General features: G+C 43.2%; 1 protein-coding gene across 4 annotated transcripts in view; it reads left to right on the forward strand.

The window, feature by feature from the left end:
* ZDHHC14 (zinc finger DHHC-type palmitoyltransferase 14) overlaps positions 1–25,858 on the forward strand; it is a 252,179-nt gene that overhangs the window by 148,540 nt on the left and 77,781 nt on the right. For all 4 annotated transcript variants that reach the window (XM_033098468.1, XM_033098478.1, XM_033098487.1 and 1 more), the window contains exon 3: positions 25,237–25,395. In XM_033098468.1, the coding sequence (XP_032954359.1) occupies positions 25,237–25,395 (159 nt within the window). The remainder of the gene's footprint in view (positions 1–25,236; positions 25,396–25,858) is intronic.

The following is a 25,858-nucleotide window of genomic DNA, read 5'->3' on the forward strand; positions in this document are numbered from 1 at the left end:
TAGAGAACAAGCGCTGGGGTCAAAGAAGCAAGAGGCATTCCCTGAAGTTTTTTGGGTTTTTGGGGAAGAGCTTTGGTGGTGTTGTTGTCATTGTTGTTGTTGTTTTAACAGACTAGGGAGCCAGCTCACACTCTGTTTCATAATAAACATCTGTGTGTTTTGTGGCTGGAGTCTGGAGTAGGGATCCAATGTAATGGAGACCCACTTACCAAACAACCCACACTTAGCATTTCTGTTTATCCTGTACTGTCGTAGATGCCCCTACATCATTTATGTGCTTGTATCCTCTGCGAATATAGAACTTTGTTGAGGATCATCTTTGGTGTATGTGACATTAATGAAACTGCACCATAATAATCATCCTCTGACACTTTGTTATAATCAAACCAACTCACTGCTTTTCTCCTTCTTTCTTTAGAACTGAAAGCTGTAAAGTAAAGATTTACAGCCAGTTTTGTGGGGTCGGGGGACTGTATATTTCTCTTCCCTTCTGTGCCCGAGAAGATTCAAGTCTGAGTTATATGAGATAGAGCAACGGTTATTTTGTGTTTCTTGTAGATAAGTTCTGAGGCTACGAACCGTTGCCTAAGAACACGAGTAGAGTAATACCTGCTGTGTAGTCCAGAGTTTGATATGGGCAGTGGGAGTCAGTTGTGGCCAGCACACAGAGGGAAGAAGGCACGTGTGAGAGAGAACAGAGGCGCAGAAGGTGGTGCTACCCAGGAAAATTGTGAGGTCCTCCATTGAGGGCTCTTCCTGCCACTATGTTGGGTAAGGAAAATATTCCTCACATTTGGAGCAAGGGATTGAAGACTTATTTGAAGAAATAATGACTGAAAACTTCCCTAACCTGGTGAAGAAAATAGACATACAAGTCCAAGAAGTGCAGACAAGTGAACCCAAAGAGGCCCACATCAAGAAACATCATAATTAAAATGCCAAAGGTTAAAGAGAGAATCTTAAAAGCAGCAAGAGAAAAGCAGTTAGTTATCTACAAGGGAGCTCCTATAAGACTGTCAGCTGATTTCTCAACAGAAAGTTTGCAGGCCCGAAGGGAGTGGCAGGAAATATTCCAAGTGATGAAAAGCAAGAACCTACAACCAAGATTACTCTACCCAGTAAAGCTATCGTTTAGAATTGAAGGACAGATAAAGAGCTTCCCAGACAAGAAAAAGCTGAAGGAGTTCATCACCAGCAAAGCAGTATTACAAGAAATGTTAAAGGGACTTCTTTAAGAAGATTGAAAAAAATCAAAAATATGAATAAGAAAATATCTTAGAGAAAAAAGTTCTCACTGACAAAGGCAAACACATAATAAAAGCAGTGGATCAACCAACACTAAAGCTAGTACAAAGATTAAAAGACAAAAATAGGAAGATCATATGTAATTACAATAGTAAATTAAGGGATACACATACAAAACACAAACGAAGTAAATAATAATGACAAAAACATAAATGTGGAGGGGGTGAGTAAAAATGGTAGTGATTCTAGAATGTCTTCAAACTTAAGCAACCATCAACTTAAAATAGACTGCTATAAACATAGCTTGGTATATAGGAAGCACATGGTAACCACAAACCAAAAATCTACAAATGGTATACTAGAAATAAATAGAAAGGAATCTAAACACAATGCTACAGAAAGTCAACACGCAAGAGAATGAGGAACAGAGAAAAACTACAAAAAACAACCTGAAAACAATAAAGTGGCAATAACTACATAATTAAATATATTAATAATTACTTTCAATCTAAAAGGATTAAATGCTCCAATCAAAAGTCAAATGGATAAAGAAGAACTGGTACATGTGTACAATGGAATGTTACTCAGCCATAAAAAAGAATGAAACCTTAACCATTTGAAACAACATGGATGAAGCTAGAGGATATTATGCTAAGTGAAATAAGTCAGACAGAGAAATTCAAATACCACATGACTTCACTTATATGTGGGATCTAAAAAACAAAATAAATGAACAAACAAAACAGAAACAAACTCATAGAAACAGAGAACTGATGGTTGCCAGGAGAGGGGTTGGTGGGCAGGGTGAAAAAGGTGAAGGGATTAAGTACAAACTGGCAGTTACAAAATAATCACAAGTACAGCATAGAGAGTGTAGTCAATAATACTGTAATAACTATATACAGTGTCAGGTGGGTGCAATACTTATCAGGGGGATCACTTCATAAGTTATATGTTATACATGTCTAACCACTATGCTGTACACCTGAAACTAATATAATATTGAATGTCAGCTATAATTGAAAAAATTTTAATCCCTTATACTTGTCATTTATTCAAATTTACCTTCCAGGGCTCCTGTAGGAAAAAAATCTGACTTACATAGGTGGACAGAAGTAAAGGCCATTTATTTGGAAACTGTAGATGAACACTTTCTAAGAAAAGACAGAACTCCGAGTGAATGAATGCTGTATTACATACCATCAAAATCTGGAGGGTGCACTTTTAAAAATCTGTTTCCTTTAAGGATGGAAACTTGAAGTCCAAAGGTCCTTGAGTGAGTGAATGTGTGGGTTGCTCCTTACACTCAATGGAAATCAATAGAATAGAAACAGGCCGAACTCACAAAACTCAAAGGCACTCACTGAGCGATACTGATCAGCCTGTCCAACAGAAATGCAATGCAGGCCACATGTGTAATTGCAAATGGTCTAGTAGTGACATTTTTAAAAGTGAAAAGGAACAGGTGAAATTAATTTTAACAATTTTTTATTTAACCCAGTACATTCAAAATATCATTTCAACATGTATTCAATATAAACTACCAACAAAATCTTTTACATTGTTTGGTTTTTGTACTGAGTCTTTTCAGTGTGTATTTCACGCTTCCAGCCCATTTCAATCTGGATCAGCCACTTTCCCAGGGCTCAGTAGACACATAGGACTAGTGGCTGTCATATCGGATAGCACAGACTTGACAGGACAGAAAATCAGACCTAAACAGTTATTGGAATCTCTCAGAATTATTGATATTGTTCTCTTGTTTGGGGTCATATGGAAGAAAAGCTGTGGAGAATGCTTTTTAACTTCATTTTGTTTTGTTTTGTTTCTGAAGGAGAACTTCCTACATTCACTCACTCACTCATTCAACATGTATTTATTGAGTGTTTGCTGAGTACTAGGTACTGTGATAATGGCAAATTATACTCTTTACAGCTTTCTCCTTCTTCCTCTCCTTCCCCTCTTCCTTCTGATTTCTATCAGTGCAATCGTGAAGTTATAAACAACAGTACCATCTGAAAAACCTAAGCAGACTCATTATTATTGTTATTTCTGAGGGTCAAGTTCCATGCTATTTTTTAGTCCCCTGGTTCTTAAACTTGAACATGCTGGTCAAACAGAGCGCTGGGCCCACCTCCAGAGTTTCTGGTCAGTAGGTCTGGGCTGGGGCCTGAGCATTTGCACTTCTGGCCAGTTTCCAGGAGGCCCTACTCTGAGAACTGCTGGGTTAGAGATGCAGCTTCTCCTATGAGATCCTCCACTGTTTATGTATTCCACGTATCTCAGGGCAGAGCCCAGCCTCTCTGCAGGATTGAACAACCAAAGATTCACACGTCTCAAAGGGGTTAGCGGGGGAACGGGTGGATCACCTTCCTGTGGTCCATTTTCTAAGGTGCAGATGTAGTGACCCAAATGAGAACTACCCGGAGAAACTTAGTTAAGAACAGTACCTGGGCTGAATGATCTTGTGTGGACTCTTCAAGGGAAACGGCCCGTGCTTTTGCTTTGGGGGCCAGCGTCACAAGTTATGGCCCAGTGAACCCCTGTCTGCATAGAGCCTCAGGACTGGGTGGCTGTCGTTGGACTCAGATTTCCAGAGCTCAGACTCAGACTGCAGGGAGAGGAGCTGAGAACTGTGTCACACGGTCACCAGAGCCTCTGGGTGCCGTGTCCCAACAAAAACATTAAAACACTCCTGCTGCCTCCCCAGAAAAGGTTTCTTTCCACTTCCTACCAAAGGACGTCTGATCCCTAAAACCAATGTACTGTGGTCGTTCCCAGACAATGCGGACTGATGTCCTCATGGGTGTTGTCAGAGCTGCTCCAAAGCCAGAATTCTAGCAGGAAGCACATGGGACATGTATCGTTTTACAAGACGTAAATCTTTTGTACTCAGGTATGATGGATGCGTTTGGGAGGGCGAGATGGGGTCATCCCAGGTGTCTGTGAGGCCAGGACTTTCTGACCAGATCCTGGTAACACTCCTGTGTCATACTGAATTTTGGAAGCATCCAGAGAAGAGGCCCACTCTGAATGGTGACCTCTGATCCTTTGTTGTTTTTAGTTTGTGTCATTTTACCATGGTTCAGGTTTATTTTACTGAACTCAGAATGGTGGCTGACCCTCATCTGAAAGGATGACACATATTCTAAGTCCGAGACCTTTTATCTAATGGGGTGGGCGTGGTCTTCTGTCCTGCGCTGCAGGGCCGCCCACCACCGAGCAGACAGATTTACTGAGGGGAACATACACAAGTGTGCCTGTGGCTGCCATCCGCCTTTGCTCAGCTTCCTCGCCTGGGCAGGAGTGGGCTCCCGGCTGGGTCAGTTGTGCTCTATGTAACACCCCCGCCCCGTGGACTTATGGGTGCTGCTACCCGGGGGTGCGAATGGGCGGGATGGTCTTCTCTCCCCACTATTTAGTTACCATTGTTTTCAGGGCAGACCTGTGACAGACTAGGGGACAGTTTCTAGCTGTCCTGTTCCCTCATGCCTCACATGACCTCACTTCAATTTTAGATCATCGATGCACTTTCCTCCACACCACTCCCATTTCAGATCAAAAGACTCACATTTTTCTCTCAGATGCAGATGACCAGGTTTTGCTATCATATATGGTAATCCTATGAATACCAACAAAAAGGTCAAGTTCCTCGAAAAGAACATAGAAATGAAAGCCGCCGCCAGAAGGTCGCCTGTGTGATTGTGGCTGGAGTTGACAGGAAGCTGCCTGACGCCCCGCAGCTTCTCCTGTAGTTGGACAAACATTTGGTTGGTGACTGCAGAGAGACTTCTGCATTTTTATCTCAACGAGAGCAGAACGTTTCAAACATTTATGTGGCAATTTTTTTTTTAATCTTGCGATGACATACCCCAGACATTTAATGAAAAAATTCCTGGCTGGCTGTTTAGTTAGAAAATTAATAATTATTAGTAATCAATCTGCTTTAAGCATGGCACCATCTGAAGTACTATGGAAGAATCCAAAGAAATCTAGCTGCGGGCTATGTTAGCATGCAAGTGAAACCACTGAAGGCCCCTGGGTTTTGTTTTTTTCAAAACAACAGACATTTATTTTCTCACAGTTCTGGAGGCTACAAGTCCAAGATCAAGGTGTTGGCAGGTTTGGTTTCCCCTGAGGCCTCTCTCCTTGGCTTGCAGATGGTCAAGAAGGCCTTTTTTTTTTTTTTTTTTTTTTTTTTTTTTTTTTTTTTTTTTTTTAAACAGGAACATCAATGAGGACAGATGATTGCAATGCAGATCTTTGCACTATTGATGGTCTGGGCCAGAGAATTCTTTGTGGTGGAGGACCATCCTGTGTTTGCAGGGTGTCTGGTAGTCTCTCTCCCCAATACCCACTAGATGCCACTAGCACTCCCCTTCCCCAGTTGTGACGATAAGATTGTCCCCTGACAGTGCCAAATGTCCCCTGGGGGGGGCTGGAGGGCCAAATCCCCCTGGTTGAGAACTGGTGCTGTAATGTAAATTGAGTTTGTGAGCGGGAACCATGGGCTTGGGAGAGAATCAAGGGAGACGAATCGTAGGGAGCTCTCTGGGGAAAGCAAATCTGATCTGGGTTTCGAAAGACATGAGGACGAGGATAAGACTTGCCTGAGGAAATGGTATTTTGGGGCCGAGGTGGGGAGAATGGGGAGACAGAGACGAGAAGAAGGGCGGTGTTGTTTCAGAAAGTAGTGATCAAAAAGGGAAACCCAGGGGCTCAAACTGGGTTCCTTTGGCTGGCATTGCCGGTGTACAGTGAGAGTGAGGGGTAGTAATTAATGAATTTGGCTAGTGTCAGGGCAGGTAACAGCTACTCAGTCCAGAGTTCAGCAGGCCAGAAAACAACCAGGAAAGACTGAGAATGGCTAATGCGTACTTATATAGCAGATGCTGTATGCCTAGCAGTGCTTGAGTGTGTTACAGATGTTAATTTAATCCTCTCAGCTATCGTAGGAGGCAGGTGCAATGATTACTCCGTTTACAGCTGGAGAAACTGGGACATGGACAGAACAAGTAACTTACAAAAGTCTCTCAACTGGTAAACGGCAGAGCCAAGCCACTGTAGTGACCTGTCTGGTCACTAAGCCCATGTTCTTACCCACTGCACTGGGTCAGGGGTCAATTAAAGCGGTGCCAGCGTGATGGATTTTTCACCACAAGGCAGGGGTGGGTCTGAAATCCAGGTGGTCAAGCAAGGTTTGAAAGGAAGAAAAATATCGACCCTGGTTTACAAAAATGTCAGGAATTTGTATGAAGATTCAAATAGATTCTCAGATTTCAAAGGAAAGCTAGAGACAAAGAGTCCAAGCAGAGACGTCAGTTCCCTCAGCCCCAAGAATCAGAGGAGGAAGGGTTAAGTTGATATTGAAGCAGGGCTTTGAGCAGGAGGTGACAGGTGAGACCCCGGCAGGCCCGGGGGTCAGGGAGAGTGTGGGAGGAGAAGGTTGCGATCTGCTAATGAGTAGACCAGGAAAGAAATGAAGGCTATATACCAGTGTTTTTGACTGCCTAAACCAGTACTACCCAATAGGAATAGACTGTGAGTTACAAATGCACGCCACACATGTCATTTTAAACATTCTTGTTGCCATTTTCTAGTAGTAAAAAGAAACAGGTGAAATTAATTTTAATAATATATGTTATCTTAGCCAGTTCTTCACAATATTATCATTTGGACATATAATCAATATTTAGAGAGTATAGAAATAGTTTCCATCCTCCTTTTTGTACTGAATCTTTCAAATCTGGTGTGTATTTTACACCTGCAACACATCCCAATTGAGACTAGATACACTTTTAGTGTTCCAGAGCTACAAGTGGCAGTGGCCCCCACCTGGGACAGCAGAGTCTAAACTCCCCAATGGCAATACTGCCATTCCAGAGAAAGGCTGGTAATTACTCTGAGCTTGGTGACATCCGTGTCACCCACCCTGGTTCCCATCTGATTGCTGCCTGGTGTATAAGAATGCAGGCTTGCGGCTCACATCCCACCTCGGCCACTTTCTCTTACCAGAGGGAAACTGTTTCAGAGCCATCCATCACCCAGAGAGCCTCGGATGGGCCATTTAGAGACAAGAGCGGCCCATCCAGAGCGCTGACATCCAGCCGTTACCAGCTCCCGAGGAAAACAAAACCAATAACTTCGGTGCTGAAATAGAATTCAAGTTTGTGGAGAAAGAGGAATTTCTAATATAAGAAAGGCAAACAGCCCATCAATAAAGGAAGATTGGTTTCAAGCGAAAGCAGTAAAAGACTAAAAATTGTGTATTGGGTTTTATTTCTTCTACCTAAGACCCCTCATTTCAAGTCCTTATGATTCCATTTTTCCGCTTGACACTGCACACGGTGGTTCTAGGGAGTCATTACTAAAATAAAAAGTATTGGTATGGCATTTTGCAAAAATCACCCAGTGAACTTTGGGGGTGTAAAGCAATATAACAGAGTTCAGATAGCATGGACTGAAGATTTCTCCTGTCTGTTGGAGGCCCCTTCTCTCTCCTGGCGGAGCCAGAGAGAGGGAGGAGCTTGTTAGAGGAGAAAACATCTGGAAATGGGACCTGCCAGGAGAGCTGCCCAGCTCCCAGTCTCCTGGGGGCTGGATTTCCCCTCCAACTCCGGGAGAGAAATGATAGTGAGCCCTTTTGATTCTAATCGTACTTCAGAATTATTACAGCGCAAAACACACACACAGTGTAAGGATTGAGAGGTTTTCCCATGAAGGTCTTCCAAGGTAAAAGCAAGTAACAACTGCTCTTCCATGATGATAAATGGTGCGTGGTTTTCTTTCATCAGTATTTTAATAACCATTCACACACTTTGGCAATTATGGACACAGAGTCTGATGGTGATGACAGAAGCAGATTGCAGAGGTGATTCACTGGACAAAGTTGGCCCTCCGAGGCAACGTCATCTCTCTGTGACAAGTGGGTTTCAGCCTAGGCACCTGACTGTCTGGCAGCCTTCTGAAGCAGGTGTGCTGAACTGTCAGTGCAAAGTTGCCTATTTTGCCTTTTGATGCTCTCTTCTCCGAGACAGCTTAGTGCCTCAGCAAGTGCACAGGAAACCCCACTCCAGAATCAGCCACTTGCCTTACTTCCTGTTGGTACAATTGGCCATCGGCAGCCGTTCTGTGCCTGCACTGAAGGCACAGGTATCTGACAAAGCAGGGATTTGCTGACCCTGTCTAGTGGAAAGAGCTCAACCCTTTTGCCACCTTTAGGGCACCTTCCTGGAAGGAAAGTGCTGTCCACGTTTCGTGGACACTTCTCATTTCTCAGTTAGAATAATATTGCAATCATTAATTTCACTGTTTTGTGTTTTATCATTTCAAGCTGCAGGTTGTCTGTCATGAGTATTATTTTGTAGTATGCCAGTTATAAATGTTTTGCCCAGAAAAGAGTCTGGAAGGAAAGCTTTTGAAGACCTGGAATTTGTAGAAAGAGCATTAGAAGCTGTCTTTCCACATTGTATCAACTTTTACAAGTGAATGTGAGAACCAAAATAACAAGACGGGTGAAAGAAATCCAATGTGAAAAGAAATTGAAAGAGGACCCACTTTACAGAGCTTGAAGGAGCAAAAGTTAAACCTTACTTGACAGATAAATATGAAGATGTTCATTGTAGAGTTATTTATAGTAGTGTAGAGAATTAGGAGCAACTTAAATGTTCAGCAGTAGCAAAGTGTACTTCTATAATGACTATTAAGTCATCAAAACATTGATTTCAAAAATATTTAATGACATGAAAATGACCATGATACAATATCAGATGAAAATATGCAAAATATAAAATTGTATGTACATTGCAATCTTAATATATACATAAGCATAGCAGAAGGATTGGAAAAATATATAACTGGTTTTTTTGTGGATGCACTGACCACAGAATTCTCATTTTAAATTAAGTTTTGATTTTTTTCTTTGTATGTTTTTGCTGTTCCAAATACTCTAGGATGAGCATCTATTACTTTTATGACCAGGAAGAAATGTCACAACATAAACTCTAATAGGCGTCCTTGCCACAAGCATTTATCAAGCAATCCCACTTACCAGTTGCATGGCCTTGGCAAATCATGGACCTTCTCTCGGGGCTTCCTTTCCTCATCTGGACAGTGGGATCCAACAGCCTTGCCTGATTCACAGAAGCTCTATGAGCAGCGGATGCATGGCACCTGAAGAAACTGTGAAAACAGTTGCTTCCACAAGCATGACGTACAAGTACAGATAGCACTGTGTTGGTAGTGTCTAATCGCACGCTGAGCAGGACATAAGGAATAAGAAATTGAACAAGGCTGCAGTGACATGTTTTAGAATCAAAGCCCCTGAGACACTAAAACTGCAAAGTGGCTGGCGCATAAATGCTCATCACTGGAAGACATTTTGGGGGAGCCCAGGTCCTCAGAGCTTGGATGTGTTAGGTGGCCCGATGCAAGGACCTTCTTTCTAGGAAATCAGAGTCATTACTGAGGGTGGCTCGTGCAGCTACCCCTGAGTTCGGTACTTACTCAGCTTCACTCAGAACAACATGCTTGTGAGTAGGAGAAGCATGCCGTAGATGGATGGGGACGGAGGGAAAGAAGTGCAGAGTTTTACTGCCTGAGTTTTCATCAGTACTGACTGAGCAGCTGTCAAGTGCCAGGGGGTGGCCGAGGTCAAGGGTTTCCATCATTAGTGCAGATCAGAAGCCCCATGGAGGTTTTAACACTTTACATGCTGTTTGTTTTGTTTTTTACAATGTGTGTATTTGTGATAATGTGTATTTATACACACGTGAGCACCTTCCACTGGAGATTCTGATTCAGCACTTGGGCTCCCCAGCAGGCACAGGCATGTCTTGAAGTCTCAAATGTGCGACCCACTGTCCTACCCTGGGATAAATATGGGGAGTAGCGATGACAAAGCACCTGCTCGCGGTTTATAACCTCGGTTTATAACCATAGACCATACGCACAGACCTGGCACAGAGCAGGTGCTCTTACACGTAGCTCTTGAACAACTGGTTTGAATGTGTAACTTAAACCCATAATGTATAAAGGTTCTTGGAGTCTTACCTTTTTCTCTTAGTATCTGAGAGTTTTGTGGGTTAAGTGAGAGACAAAATGTCCGTTCCTCTGCTCAGAGAGCTTTTGGCAGGAAGGGTCAGAAGGTTCAGTTTGACGGCATCCAAGAAAGTGTGGGTGCGGACATCAGGTCGGGCAGCTGCAACCCGGGGCGCTGAAGCCTGAAGCGTGAAGCGTGCGTCATCGGTCATGAAGCCCGCGGGTCTGGGCAGTGAGGGAAGGAAGCTGGGTCCGGGATCCCTGGACCGTGGGGACCGTGAGAAAGGCCGACTCCTAACTACCCAACTGGAAGCTCTTCCAGGCAGGGGCCCCGCCTCCCTCCACATTCTGTGCAGACCCTTAGTTTTCCCTTTGCAGGGGTTGGGGAGGCCAGCAGAAGCTGAGACTTGGGCTCCCCACGCACCATCTCTAGGGAGATGTGGGTGGGGGGGAAGCGTTCCTGCTTCTATACAGGGGGGAGGTAGGGGAGTCATTGAGCCACTTTCTGTCACCCTGAGGTCTGCAGACCCCCCTGGATGGGTCACCTGAGCTGCTTTTGACAGTGCAGGTTCCCAGGCCCCCTCCTGAACCCACAGATCAGTCTCTAGGAGGTAGGGCCTGCTTCTAGCACATTTCCCAAGTGATCCTTTTGCACAGTAATGCTTGAGATTCGCCACCTTGAAAGTCACCAGATGCATTGGAGCATTTTACACGTGTGAGGCAGAGACAGCGCCATGGGGATTTGACGACCCCCTCAGAGAATGGAGGTCACGTCAGCTAGAAAGCCATCAAGGGGAAAGTCCCCATCCGTTGTCACCTCCCCACCTCCCCCCAAGCTCCCACTCTGCCTGAGTCAGGGAAAAGCCTAGAAACACCTCAGGAGTTCTGCCTTTCCACCCAAGAGGTGAAAGGCCATGAGGCAGGGCAGTCAGACACAGGATGAGAGAGTCAGTAGTCTCAGGACCCACTGGCTCCATAAGGACCCACCAAGGGTCTCCTGGGTACCAACCGCTGGGCTGGACTGTGGGATTTGGGGGTGAATAGGGCAGAGTCCTTGCCTCTGCTACAAGCCTGGAGTCTGGAGCTGCATTGCAGTTCTGGGACTTTTCTAGAAGCCTGAATGAAAGCGAAACACGCAGTACTGTGGTGGGGTAAGGGGCTTCAGGCATTCAGTCACCCCTGAGTGCGGCCATCCTGAGAATCTGTTAGTCTGTAGGCCAACTGCAAGGGCATGCTTGACTCTGCGAATATCAGGGCTCTCACAGGTGAACGTGGGCTGGACACTCAGAATTTCTCAGTCATATTTCTTCTAAGTAACAGACAAAAGAATTGAGAAACTCCTACCCTGTTGACCAGCTAATTTTTTAGACAAATCAAACATCACATATTCTTTACAGTTAAAATTGTTCTTTTCTCGTGGTCTTAGCTGACTCTGTCGTAAGGGGGGTGGGGCAGGGACCTCACTTGGATAATCAGAGACAAAAGACGTAAACAGATTCAGATTGTAGCCCACTCTTCATGCCAACCAAGCTTGGGACCCAAGCAAGTCACTTTATTCATCAGAAGGGGGGAAAATCAGAGTTACCAGTGTGTCTATGTGGCTGGAGAGAGAGTTGTAGACATTTAGGAATTGTCTTTTATATTAAGCATACATATTTTTTAAATATGTACAGATTGGTGACCATTACATGCTAATCTCTCTAGAAGTGGAAACTCAGTTTGCTTCTCATGCCGTCCAATACAGCAGACATTTAAGTGAGTTGCTGACTAGCGCTACAAGTCATGCTGTTGGCGTTGGAAAGAATACAAAGAAAAATGAAATTGGTTTTTGTCAGAATCTGGACTATGCTGCTATTGATCACAAGGTGCTTGCTAATAAATAATTCATCTGAATTCTGTTCCGTGCTCATACATTTTTATTTCACAGCACTTACAGTCCTTTATTAAAGTGCCGGGGAGCAGACAAAGGGCAGACGAAGTCACTACAGCCCATCTTATGCGCACCTTTACGTAAAACTCATTCTTGGCCTTTTATTCAGACCTAGCACCAGAGACGTCCCAGGTGTGGGCCTTTGAGGGCCGCTGAGGGTTCACTAAGGCAAGTGTGGGGCCCTCAGGGTGAGATGCTACAGACCTGCTGGTGACACCTTCCATGTGGAAACGTCCTCAGTGCCACAGTCCGAAGTAAGAGTATCTGAAGCATGTCATTTCAGTTGCTCTGAGTGGGAAGGTGTTGAATTAGGTTACTGGTTTAGTGGTGGGCTGGATTTAGGTTCACCAGCGTTTATTAAGTGCTTATGTGCCTTCAACCCATTTACCATCTACTTGTGGGACTAATGCAACAATACAAGTAACGTGTCCGTGAACAACTAGGCAAGTTACTCAGTGTCGTTCAAACTTAGTCACATACATTGGAACGGCACAAAGCAAAGTGGAGTTGGAAAGTTGGGGAACAGGAGCCCTGTACAGACTCCTACACCCCAAAACAGTCAGGAACCTCATTGGTCAGCTCTCCAGCCCCCTATTATACAGATCTGAGGAGCCCAGAGAAATTAAGTTCACGCAGTGGTGGCAGAGTGTGGACGATCTAACTTGGTCTCCTGACGCCCAGGAAAATGCCGTTTTCCCCTTGCTTTCTCCTGGCGCAAAATCTGGACAGTATTTTGGCAGATGAAAGAATGCAGGGCCCAGTAGCATGAAAGGCATTTTTCCTAGAGATTAGTGTTATGCTGAGATACATAATCTGTGTTTTGAGCTAAGTTAGTGACTTGGCTGTGTGGCTGCCAGAGGCCTGGGAGGAGAATTAAAATTCCAAGAGTTACAAGTGGTCCCTGATGATTCAAATAACCTCCTTCTCACAGAGTTTCAGGAAAGAAAAAAGAATCTAAAAGACACCTTACTCACAACTAGTCTTTAGAAGACGCAGAGAGGACATCTTTTTAAAATTATTGATGAAACTGATGAATTTGTAATTATTTTTGAAGAGCAGAGATACTTCCATTGACGTCTAAATTTATGAATTGTAGGGAGCCAAAACTACCTCGATTCCTTTTGCAGATGTGTTGTGTCTCTTTCCAAACTCCGTTTGAAAAGTAACATTTTTTTGTTTATTACAAAGTAATATACTGGGGTACCAAAAAAATGTATATACATTTTAAGCAATGTTATCTTAAAATGTGTATACATTTTTGGGGCACCCTCTGTGTATTGATTGTAGAAACCTTGAAAAACATAAAAGAGAATTTGTTTCTTTACTTTTAATTAATTAATTTATTTATTAGTACTACCAATCAGAGATATTCATGGTTAACATTTGGATGTAGCCTTCCAATATTTTTCCTCTGCATAATATATTTTTACACAAGTATGGGCTCCCATTGTACATTATTTTGAAAACAGATGCCACCCCCCACCCCCCTGGAATATACTCTGAACCATTCTCCTCCATCTTTAATAGCTATATGGTCGTCCATTGCATGGGCGTGTATCATAATTTGTTTAACTACTTCCCTCTTGTTGACACTTAAGTTGTTCTCAGTTTTTAATAATAAAAAACAGTATTGCAGTCAATATCCATGAAAATTTCCACAGGTCCAATGTCTAAAAGTGCTCTTGCTGGGCCATTGTTAAGGTTTTGAGATACAGAGACAACTTGTTCCTCAAAGAATTGTATTAATTTATATTCTCAGCAAAAGTACATGAGTGTGCCTGTTCTCCCTACTCTCACCAATACTAAATATTATCACTTAAAATTAACCTTTGACTTAGTTTTTATGAAATTGGGGGGCAGATCAAAACCTTCTTAAATATATTTACTGACCGTGTTTCTCTCTTCATGTGTGAGTTACTTGTTCATCTCTTTTGCCCATTTTCTTATTGGAATATTTGTCTTTTTCCTAATCATTTGCAAAAGCTCTTTAAAGATATTACCCTTTGTTATATGTGTAACAAATATGTATCTACGTTATCATTTGCATTTTATGGAGTTTTTGACATACAGGTCTAAAATTCTTTTATGCAGTCATAACTATCTATCTTTATATATCCTGCCTCATTGTATATGTTTACGAAGAGCTTCCCCACCCCCCACATCTGATAAGTTTATGTACATTTTCCTAGTTCTTGTATGTTTTTATTTTTTACATTTAAATGCTTAGTATTGATTTGAAGTATGGCTCCAACTTCAGCTTCCCCCCCCAAATGATTACCTGTTTATCCTAATTCCATTTATTGAATAACCCATGCTTTCTCCTCTGATTTGAAATGCTATATTTATAAAATACTGAATCTTACAGAATTTGCATCTTGTTGAGAATGTTCTATTTGGTTTCACTCTTTCATTTTTTTCCTGGGACAATCATTTCAACCCTCATAATTTTACTTTTGCGAATATTCTCCTGTTTTAGTCTTCCAGATGAAGCTTAGAATCATTTTTTCTGGTTTGTCAGAATTTCCCCAAATAATAGTGAGATTTTGATTAGCATTGCAATTGATGCATAAAGTAATCTGAGAAGAATTGACATATTTAAAATACAGAATATTCTACTCTGGGATACAGATATGTTTTTCAAAATTTCTTAAGTCTCTATATTGTTTTACAGTTTTCTTCTCATGAGATCTACCATTTTTTTTTTTTTTTGGTTAGCTTTATTCCTAAAGTTTTGTGGTCGTTTTTCTCTGCTGTAAATGGGGATTTTACTCCCTTATAGTATTTTCGAAATGGTTATTGCAATTATTATGTATAGAAAACTTTTGAAGTTAGATAGATAGATAGATAGATTGATTGATTGATTGATTGATTGATTGATTCTAGTCACCTTACGGAAGATTCTTATTCAGTTTAACCAAGCTGTGTTGACTAAAGAGGTAAGAGTCTGTGATCATGATGGATGACCATTTTTCCCTGGAAAGTATACTGCATTTATAAACAGTATCTATTACTTCTGTGCTGGCATCCTTAATTTTCTTTTCCTTGGTACTAAGATAAAATTTTCCTTGATTCTAAGATAAAATCGTGTAACATTACTGTACAGAATGAGATATAAGCCAATCCTTGTATTCAGATCCTTGCTAATACCCTCACATTAATACCACTCAAATTTCAATAAAAGCCTATCAGATTTTCCTGGTGATAATGATGAAATATGGCCCTGCACTGGCATGATTTCTAGTGCCCAGTTTTTACCTGTGCTCTCATCTACTTGCTTATAATACTGAATACATTGACAACCCAAACTGATCTCCATCATCGTCTGATATTCAGGAGGTTTTGATGATGTACTCGCTGTCCCCATGGAGAAGAAACACCCACAAATATTTCTAGCTTTGTCCTTCAATAGGAGAACTGATTTTCATTTATACAGCACAGTAGTTTTGTGTGTGTTCTCAGAGAACTCGAACAAAATTTGAGGGAAATTAAAACTTTTCAAGGACAAAGCCACCTGTGTTTCTTTTACATTGAAGGGAGAGGCTTGTCATCCATGTGGAAAAATATAGTACGGCAAAAAATAAGATAGTCATTAATTTTCATTTTTCTATAAGTATGTTTAGGCATAACTCAGTTAAATTAAAACAGTCATAGCTAGTAAGCACTTTCTTTGTCTTCTGTCTTTAATTGCGTTAATTTGTGTGATATATATAACAGGACCCCCTAAAAGGGCGTTTGATAGCTGTGAACAGCATACCTAGCATCTGAGAGTTCCAGGTCTTTCCATGAATTACAATGTCCCTGAACTACAGACACCCAAACTATCATAGTTTAAATGTGGGGAAACTGAGGCCAGTTATCTCCACCAGATCAAAAATCTCTCTTCACCAAGGCCATCCCATGTTCCTATTTTCTGGGATCTATGCTTTCAGAACTGTTTGTAGGAATATTTGGGTTTCTACTCGTGGAATTAGTTTTGCAGCAGAATGAAGATTGATGTTTTCCACTCCAGAGTCACAGCGAAAATTCATGCTGAGAGCCATGAGCACACATGGCTTAACTCTGAGAGAGCACACAAACAGAGATAAGCTCTATCCTTGAATGAAGTTTAATTTAATATAAACTTTCTTGCCTAAAATTGGCTTCTACTCCAGACCATAGCTATTGTCTGTCATAATGTTTTTCAAACTGTGCCCCCCCGGGAATAGCGCACAAGACAAGTAGGGGCTGTCCATGTAAGCCAGGGCTTCAGTCTTTCCCCTTGCAGGATATTGGGTCATATTTGGTTCTGTCCAAAACGTCCATTAAGACATTTGGCCCACGGTAGTGTGTTTTATGTATTAATCCTGGAAACCAAAAGTATAAATAAATATTATGGGTTATCTGAACCCAGAGATATTTTCTAAGCATGGACGTTTTTGACAGGACCAAATGTCCATAAATCCTCTTTCCTGTTTTGGATAGTCAGGATTTCTTTCTTTTTTTTTTTTTGGTAAGATTTTCTTTGATCAAGTTACCCTGCTATCGATACAATAAAAAGGAACAGTTGGAAAACTGGCCTGGCTGTTTCATTTGGCAGACTTTCCATAATTAACTAGATAAAATACCAACTCTTTGAGTAAGGTAGCATCTTTGCAAATGGCACACATCTTTCTCTCTAGCATCTCCATTCTTAGCCAACCCATCGGTTCTCTAGCTGGTGATACTGCATCTCAGCGTGAGGGTTTAGCTGTGTTTGCCATGGATTCCAAACCTGTCTTTATCAGATGTACACAGAAAGCTTTTCAAAAAAATGTAGGTTTTTGCTCCTACCACAGATAAGCATCTTTAGGAGTAAGGAGTCTACATATTTTTAAAGTCTCCCAGGTAAGCAGACCTTCATGTATATGCTTGTCAGAGAACTGAAAGGAAGAGAGTGGGCACTTCACCAGGCTTTCATCCTGCTTGCAGTCGTTTGCATCTACAGCGATGCTTCTCAAACTTGCACATGCATCTAAATCACCTGGGATTACTCATTTCTAGCAAACTTCCTGGTGATGCTGATACCTGGTCCATGGACCACACTTTGAGTAGCACAGCTGTAGGTCAAGGTATCTTAGCCACAGCACTGTTGATATTTTGGGCTGGATATTTCTTTGCTGTGGGGGCCGTCCCGTGCATTGTGGATGTGTAAGGAGCATCCCTGCCCTCTACTCACTACATACCAGAAGCATTCCCTCCACAGCTTTGTGTGTAGGCAGATTCCTCCTGGGGGCAAAATCAGCCCTGGCTGAGAATCACTGCCCTAGGTGATCTGGATCCTCAGCCAAGTTTAAGATCTATTATTAAATGTGATTTGTTTGTATACTTACATTATTAAAAATCTATTCTCTAGGCATATCTGCCCTCCCTAGAGTATAAGCCACAAAAGGACAGAGGACTTATTTACCACTATATTCAAAACACCTAGCAGACCATTTACCGTGTTTCCCCAAAAATAAGACCTGGCTGGACCATCAGCTCTAATGCATCTTTTGGAGCAAAAATTAATATAAGACCTGGTCTTATTTTACTATAATATAAGTCTGGGTCTTATATAATATAATATAATATAATATAATATAATATAATATAATATAATATAATATACTGGGTCTTATATAATATAATATGATATGATGTAAGACTGGATCTTATATTAATTTTTGCTCCAAAATATGCATTAGAGCTGGTGGTCTGGCTAGGTCTTATTTTCAGGGAAACACGGTAGCATATAGTAGGTACCTAATAAATAATTGAATGAATGAATGAATGAATGAAACCAACCTGAGTAGCACATGAAGTTCATTGTTTGAGGCTACCTTTTTCTATTTTCTATTAAGTAGGCAGGAAAAGATTGTTTTGCCCAATTCTCTACAAATATTTTTATTGTGTTTTTCTCAGTTCCTTTGCTCTTAAGACCTTCAACTGATTGGACGAGGCCCACCCACATGATGGAGGGCAATCTGCTTTACTCAAAGTCTGATTTAAATGTCAATCTCATCTAAAAATACCTTGGCAGCAACATCTGTCCTGGTGTTTGACCAAGCACCTGGGCACGTAGCTTAGCCAGGTTGACACATAAAATTAACAAATCAAATTCCTTTTGCACCTCCATGCAGGTTGAAGGCCAGCATGCCAAACATAACTACAAAGCTCTGTGCAATCTAGCCCCTTTTTTCCTCCTCTCTGACTATCTCCCTCTCACTCTGTGTCCTGGTCACACTGTCCTCCCTTCAGTTCTTGGATATGCCATCTGCCTCCTGTTCCATGGCCAGTACACAGTTGCTCCCTCTGCCTGAAATGCCTTGCTCCCAATTCCCAGAGTGTGTGCGCGCTCTCTCTCTCTCTCTCTCTCTCTCTCTCTCTCTCTCTCTCTCTCTCTCACACACACACACACACACACACACACACACACACACACACTGCCTAGGGAAGCCCTACTCAATTGTCCTTCAGGTCCTCATTCCATGTGCTTCTCTGTCACAAAATAACATGATGGGTAATGACGCATTTAGTTGTGATTATTTAATTAATATCTATCTCTTCCTCTAGACTGTAAGCTCCTTGAAGGCAGGGACTTGGTGTGTGGTGCCCACCACGGTACTTCCAACACGCATAGGTGTTGAGTGAGTAAATGATTTGGAAAAGAATAACTGGTCCCTGAATCTCATATGTCTTCCATTCCGTAGAGGACTCACTCTGGCAGACATGGGGCCTGCCCTTGCCTATGGCTCCCCCACATCACCTTTCCTGGTTCTCTTGCTCCTGGCTTTTCGGGTGCTCTCTGCTCCGCCCTGAGATGGGCCCACGAAGCAGAGGAGGCTGCCCTGTCTGCCCACCACATAGCTCAGGCTGTAAATCTGCCTGCATGAGCCTAGCCTCAGGCATCAGTTTCATTCCTCGAAGACAAACATTCAACACACACTGACAAGAATTTGCTCTGCATTTTTCCCCTAATACTTAAAATAATAGTTGACTTGTCTAAGATCTGGTCACTGTTAATATTTTCTTATGATCTTGGAAGATTATAAGCCAAGAGTCTGGGCTAAGTGTCTCTTAGCCGTCTTCCGTCATGATAGATCAGCCATTCCAAGGTTGGATCTCATGTGTCCCAGACGCTGCAAAGCACCAACGAAAGGGGCCTAATGAAAATTTCAGATGTTAGATCCAACAGCTGCCTCTCAGCACATGCAATACCTGTAGTCATGCAGACTTGAATAGAAAGCAAATTGCACTTTCCCTGCAACTTATGTCCTAATAGGAACATGCTTTATCTTCCTTCCAACTAAATATTATGTTGGTGCAAAAGTAATTGCAGTTTAAAAGGTTAAAAATAATGCAAAACCTGCAATGACTTTTGCACCAACCTAATACCTATTAGTAAAGGTTCTTCCCGCTCTGGCGGACATTCTGTCAGCTGGTGACGGTCTATGAAACTTCAGAGCACCAGAGAATGCCACTGTTCTGGATCCTTTTGGTAAAGGAAAAACCCTTAATCTACATCTTTTGTAAATTGGGGGATTTTTCCCCTTTGCAATTTAAAAATGCAGAGTGCAGTTATTTTATGCAGTAACCCCCCCTTATCCATGGAGGATACGTCCAAGAGCCCAGTGGATGCCTGAAACTGCAGATAGCACTAAACTATGTTTTTTCCTATACAGACATACCCATGGTAAAGTTTAATATATAAATTAGGCCTAGGAAGAGATTAACAATGACTAATAATAAAATAGAATAATTATAACAATATACTATAAGGAAAGTTATACGAACGTGGTCTCTCTCTCTCTCTCAAAATATCTTAGTGTACTGCACTCACCCTTCTCCTTCCTGCGATGTCAGATGACACAATGCCTGTGTGATGAGATAATGTGAGGTACTCAGAGCAGCACACAATTTAAAACTTATGTTTATTTCTGGAATTTTCCATGTAACATTTTTGGACCATAGTTGACCATGAATAACTGAAACTATGGAAAACGAAAGCCTGGATAAGGCGGGACTACTGTGTGGTGAAGGCCAACAATTTTAAAAGTTCCACAATGTTGTCCCTGTATTTGGGGCAGGAATAAATAAGATGGCAGACAAATGGGTCTCGCAGGAGGTGAGCTCTATTATTCCTTCAAAAAAAGAAGATGACTTATTTTGGGAGAGTGGCTTTGAACTAGGTATATGTTAACAGACAACTTAAAACTTAGTTAACAGGCAGTTTTGTGTCCTTGAACTCACACTAACCAGCCCCCTAATTCTTCCCAGTTCCCTTAATTCTTTGCCCATAAGCTCATTGTGAGGTTAATGCTACACCGAGATTCCGTTACTATGTCTGCTTCAACAATTTGGGGTGGGGGGTGCGGTATGAAGAAAAAGACCATTTCAAGTTTTTAAGTTTTCTTTCAAAACACTCGTGTATAAAAATGTCCTTGCAAAAGCTCATATAAACCTGCAGCACTGTTAGAGGTTCCCCCGCCCCAAATTCTAGTGTTCTTTAACCATTCACTATTGCAGACTTCAATTATTCTTTTTCAACAACTATATTTAAACCACAAAGAGCAGCCCTAACCAGCGGAGGCACCATTGTTGCCAACAACACAAACCAGAATCAGAAACCTAAGTAACTGAAGATTAGATGAGGAACACCACCTCCTGTGGCCCCTGATGCCAGCCACAGGTGCTTGTCATCCCCGGGGACGAGAAACAGATTTTACGGAGGCTTTGGGCACCAGTCTGACATTTAAGGGGTGACATCTTTTGTCCTCAGGTGGTTTCAAGGCCTCTTTATTCACATCTGTCCTGGGCACAGGTGCGCCTGGAAGCTGTTGGTCTGCAGAGGCTACTGAATTGAGTATATGAAAGAAACAGCCACTTTGGGGGGCCCTGAGGTTGCCAGGTGCCCATCTTGCGCAGCCCTCCTGGGTGACACTGACCAGCCGTGTGAGATGGGTCTCTGGACCAGCAGCAGCTATGGATACATTTAAGAAGCGTGAGAGCCTCAGAAGGACCTTGTGACAGGTGTTCCTGGGGAGGGAGGTGTCACTGTGCATTGTGACTGACAGGTGGGAGTGGAGGAGTTGGGTCACCAGTCCTGTGCATCCCCGCATCGCATCATTGCTTCCTACCTGTCAGGACAATTGGCCTTCCATTCAGCAGGCTATTCTTGAGGACCTACTGTGTGCTAGACGCTGGGAACATGAAAGTGGGGAAGGGATGGTCCCTGGCCTGGAGCAGCATCTGGGGGAAGATGGGACAGTCAGTCCTGGTACTGGATGCACTAGCTGAGGACTCTCTCTTCCCTCCAGCCTGTGAATACCACCAGCAGAGAAACAAATCTGTGTAGTTCCTGCTGCACCCCCAGCTCCCGCACGGGGCTGGCTCCTAACAGCCCAATACAGAGTTATTGACTGGATAAATCAATGAGTTAAGTACAATGAGCGCCCAAAGGAGGAAATAAGCAACTCCGCTTTCAGAGTGTTTCCACAGAGAAGCTTGAGCTAGACCTAAAGGATAAGGATTACCTACACAGATAGGCCCAGGTGGAGAAGATGTCAAGTGCAGCTGCCACGGAATATGTAACAGCATTGCCTGTTCAGGGAGCGCTGGGAGGCTGCTGTGCTTCGAGCACGGGCTCTGGGTAAGATTGCGCTACAAGAAAAGAGGGGCCAGGTGCACAGGGACCTTCTGCACCTCCCAGGAGGCCCCAAGTTTTTCCGTCAGACTTGCACTTACTACGCGGCCTCTGAAGACCGTAAGGAGAGCAGACGGGGATGGGGTGGCTGGGTGCCTCATCACACAGCCCAGCAGGACCCCTTGCTGACCCCTCCCCACGAGACATCTGTGCTTATTTATGGGTCCTCCACGGCTTCTGGCACGTATTTTGCTTATAGTGAATACGTTATAAAGATCGACTGTTTTTTATTTTTTGTTCTGTGGCCCTTCCATCACTTAATGATGGCATAGCTGGACCCTGAATCCAGGTTTCCTGATTCTTCCATTTCTTTTACATAAAGAGCTCTCCAAATATTTAGTCAAAGAGTTTATGGGTTTAGTTTCATTCTTAAGCATCAGTTTACCATGTCTGTTGAATTCTAGCCTTCAGCTCACTTTGTATCAAAGGTGTAATCTTTCAAAAATGTACTTTGGAACTTCGAGATCACTAGAGTTTGTCTTAAGGAGTGCTGGCAAATACTTTTTCGTCATTGCCCCTCAGAAGTAGGCTTTTTAGTAGTCATTCTAGTGTGGATAAGTTTGTCATCCCTACTTTTTAAAATATTTTCCTTGACAAATCAGTTTTTAAACTTCTCTGATGAAATTGACACAAATATTGTTTAGATTATTTTTAAACCTATGTCTGACTTTCTAGTTTTTCTACCCGTTTGCAAGAGCTAAATAGACATAGTAGAATTCACAGCTGACATAAGGCTAGTGAGGCACCGAGTCATAATTAATTTAGGCCTCAGTGGCACCAAGTTGGCACCAGGAGAGCTCTGACCTTATCTTTGATATGTTCAAAGCCAGTTATTTTTACCGTGGTGCTTGGGGAAGTACATGGCCATGTGGTCTCTGTTTTCTCCTTATTACAGAATCCGTTGAGATGCCTTCCTCTTCCCAGCATACATGCTTTGGGAGTTGAGTGTCTCTGCAGATGCTGAATTCAGCACCATTCCACCAGGCAGGTGGGGCACATGCCAAGAGAGGGTGTCCTGCTTGGCAAGATCACCCAGCATCCTTCAGATGGCTCCACGGCTATTTAATTATTCTGAGTAGGAAGGGTGTCCTAATGAAAAGGTAAAGTAGAAAGGCTGCTCCTCACGTCTCCGTTTCCCTGCCCTCCGCAGGGCCTCCTGTCCCTCACGTATCCCTGAACTCTCCATCCTCTCCTCCTATGACCTTCTACAACTTACTTTTCCATGAAGAGTAATTGCACAGAATGTTCACCCTATTAGTGAGGCTGGTATTTGCACAAATACCAAAGCCTTAGCCTACAGGGCTAGCGGCAGATTTCAGGCCTCTGACAACCCCTTAAAGAAGATGAGGGTAAAGGGGGGGCTGAAATCATGATGTGGGAGTTGTGGATTCTGTCAGTGAGTGACAGTGGCCCTGCTGGGGGACAGAGGGTGCCGCTCTGCAGATACCACCGGCTGTCCCAACCACCACGTTCTCCGTGGGAAAATGCTTGGGTGGCTGGGAGAGATTTGTGAAGCAGCCCCTTCACGGGAGTGAAGCTCTGTTCTCTAAGTTTAGTCCTTTATCACACACGTGAGTGTATTTGGGTACATAACAAAAAGGAATGTGAGAGTAAGAGGCGGGTGTGCTGTGTGGGCGGGGAGTATTCATAGGCACCCGGGGCAGGGTTCTCAAACTTTCAAGTGTGCGAATCCCGGGGGATCTGGGTAAATGCAGATTCTGCTGCAGTAGTTCCAGGGCGGGGTCCAGAACCTGCTTCTCTGACAAGCACTCAGATGACAGGGATGGTGCATGGACCACACTTGGAGCAGCGGTCCTGGACCTTGGCTGCAGACTCCCATACCTGGGGCCTTTTGAAACCCCTGATGCCAGACTGTCCCGCACCAATGAAATCAGAATCTCTGAGGGCAGAACCGAAATATCAGTAGTTTTCAAAACTCTCCACCTAACTCCTACCCAGGTTGAATAAGGGGGTAGGGGTTGGGGGCTGAGTGGGTGATGAGACTCATTCGTACCACTTTGGAAATTTACCAAAAGTATGTTGCAACTGTCGCTGTCTCACAGTGTGTCCTTTAAGTGTGTATGGATTACAATGAACAGCTACCTTTAATGTTACCAGCTCTGTTTTGAGAGAACACCTTGAGATTTCCCGAGATTTCCTCTAGCCACCAGGCTCCACTCTGCCAGTGTTTATCCCCTGTGGAGTCCTAGCTGAAGCCCTCAGAGATACTGAAGCCCTGGAGATACAAGAGTATCTTGTATCTCCACTCACCTGTGGTCTCTTCTTGACTGCACAGCTAGCTGCCTGACGTTCTTTCTGGCAAGCCTCAAGGCTAGGAGGGATCTAGATGAGGATAAAACTAGATGTTTTATCTTCCTGTAGAGCAGGGCTTCTCAACCCTGCAGCACACTGAGAATCACCCCGGGTGGCTCTGAATTAATGGGTCTGTGGAAGGATCCATGGATCAGGGGAGTTTTAAGAGCTCCCTGGGTGATTCTGAGGGACAAGAACCAGACTGCAAGATAAAATAAAACTAAAAAATAAAAATAAAAATAGACATATTTGTATTTCTTCAACATTTTAAAAACTGATTCTAAAAAATACGATGCTGGTCAAACAAAACATAGAATTTATTTTTAAAGTATATATATATATAATAACGTAAATCCATATTCCCCTATCCAATACCTGGTATTTTTGAGGGGGGCAATGGGCAAATTGGGCAGATCTTGAGCTGAATTTGGAGTACACCATAGCAGAAGAAAAGTGTCTCTGAAAGTAAATATCGCCTACAGTATTAAATAGGACGCTAGCTACTATAGCAAATGAAACCCAAACCTTCAGCAATTTAACACTAGGAATTTGTTAAATTCCTAGTGTAACAGTATGGCCCACACAGGTAACAGTATGGCCCAGTTAAGAGGTCTCAGAAACAGCCTTCCTATGCTTGCTTGGTTATTCAGGGACCCCAGTTCGTAGCTCCAAGGTGGCCCCGGAGTGAGAACGGGACTCTCAGGGGAGAGTCCCTCTGGCTGGGCGGGGCATCGTGTGCTCTCACCCCATTGGCCAGAGCTCAGTACGTGTCCACGCCCACCCGCGTGGACTAGTAAGCACAGCCCCCCGCCCTGGCAAGGAGCGCCAAGGTTGTGGGACAGCACATTTTTGTGTCTGGTGTCAGGAGCCTCCCCAAAAGGCACAGGTGACCCGAGGCTGGGTGCGGGTACTGCACTTGGAAATGCAGACTCCAGGCCTTCTAGCTGCGAGGGCCTGCAGAGTTTAAGTGCTATGTTAAAAGCATGTACTCTTTCTCTTTTCTCCACAGATATCGCAAACGGCACCAGTTCAGGGGGGTACTGCCCACCTCCCAGAACCAAGGAAGTCATCATCAATGGCCAGACTGTGAAACTTAAATATTGTTTCACCTGCAAGATTTTCCGGCCTCCTCGTGCCTCTCATTGCAGCCTTTGCGATAACTGCGTAGGTGAGTAGAAGCCGAAATCGCCTCCGTACCACCTCTGATGCTTGTGCTAAAGTGTCTGTCGCTGATGGAGTAGCTGATTTCTTTTTAATAGACCTGAGCTGGAGAGTCAGCATGTGTGTCTCTTGACTCCTTTGAAACTGAACAACTCAATAATAGTTAATATTGCAAGGTATTTGCCTCCTGCCACTGATCCAGTTCACCAAGCCTAGTGTTACCAAATCTTTATAATTTCTTTCTTTTTACATCCTGCAACACCCCTCTACCAATACAGTGCCCTAGGCCTTCTCCTCCAGGAGCACACACACCACAGTGGGGGTTCTTTATTCCCTGGAGCTGCCAGATCAGCAGACACTTGAAATAAAACTGTTTTACCCCTAGGTCCCTCCGTTGCCCAATGAACTGGCCCCACGTTGCTGGATGTGCTTTATGCAGTTCTCCCAAGTCCTTGAGGGATGTTTGGACG

Source organism: Rhinolophus ferrumequinum, chromosome 3 (genome assembly GCF_004115265.2).
Source record: "Rhinolophus ferrumequinum isolate MPI-CBG mRhiFer1 chromosome 3, mRhiFer1_v1.p, whole genome shotgun sequence".
Taxonomy (NCBI): Eukaryota; Metazoa; Chordata; class Mammalia; order Chiroptera; family Rhinolophidae; genus Rhinolophus; species Rhinolophus ferrumequinum.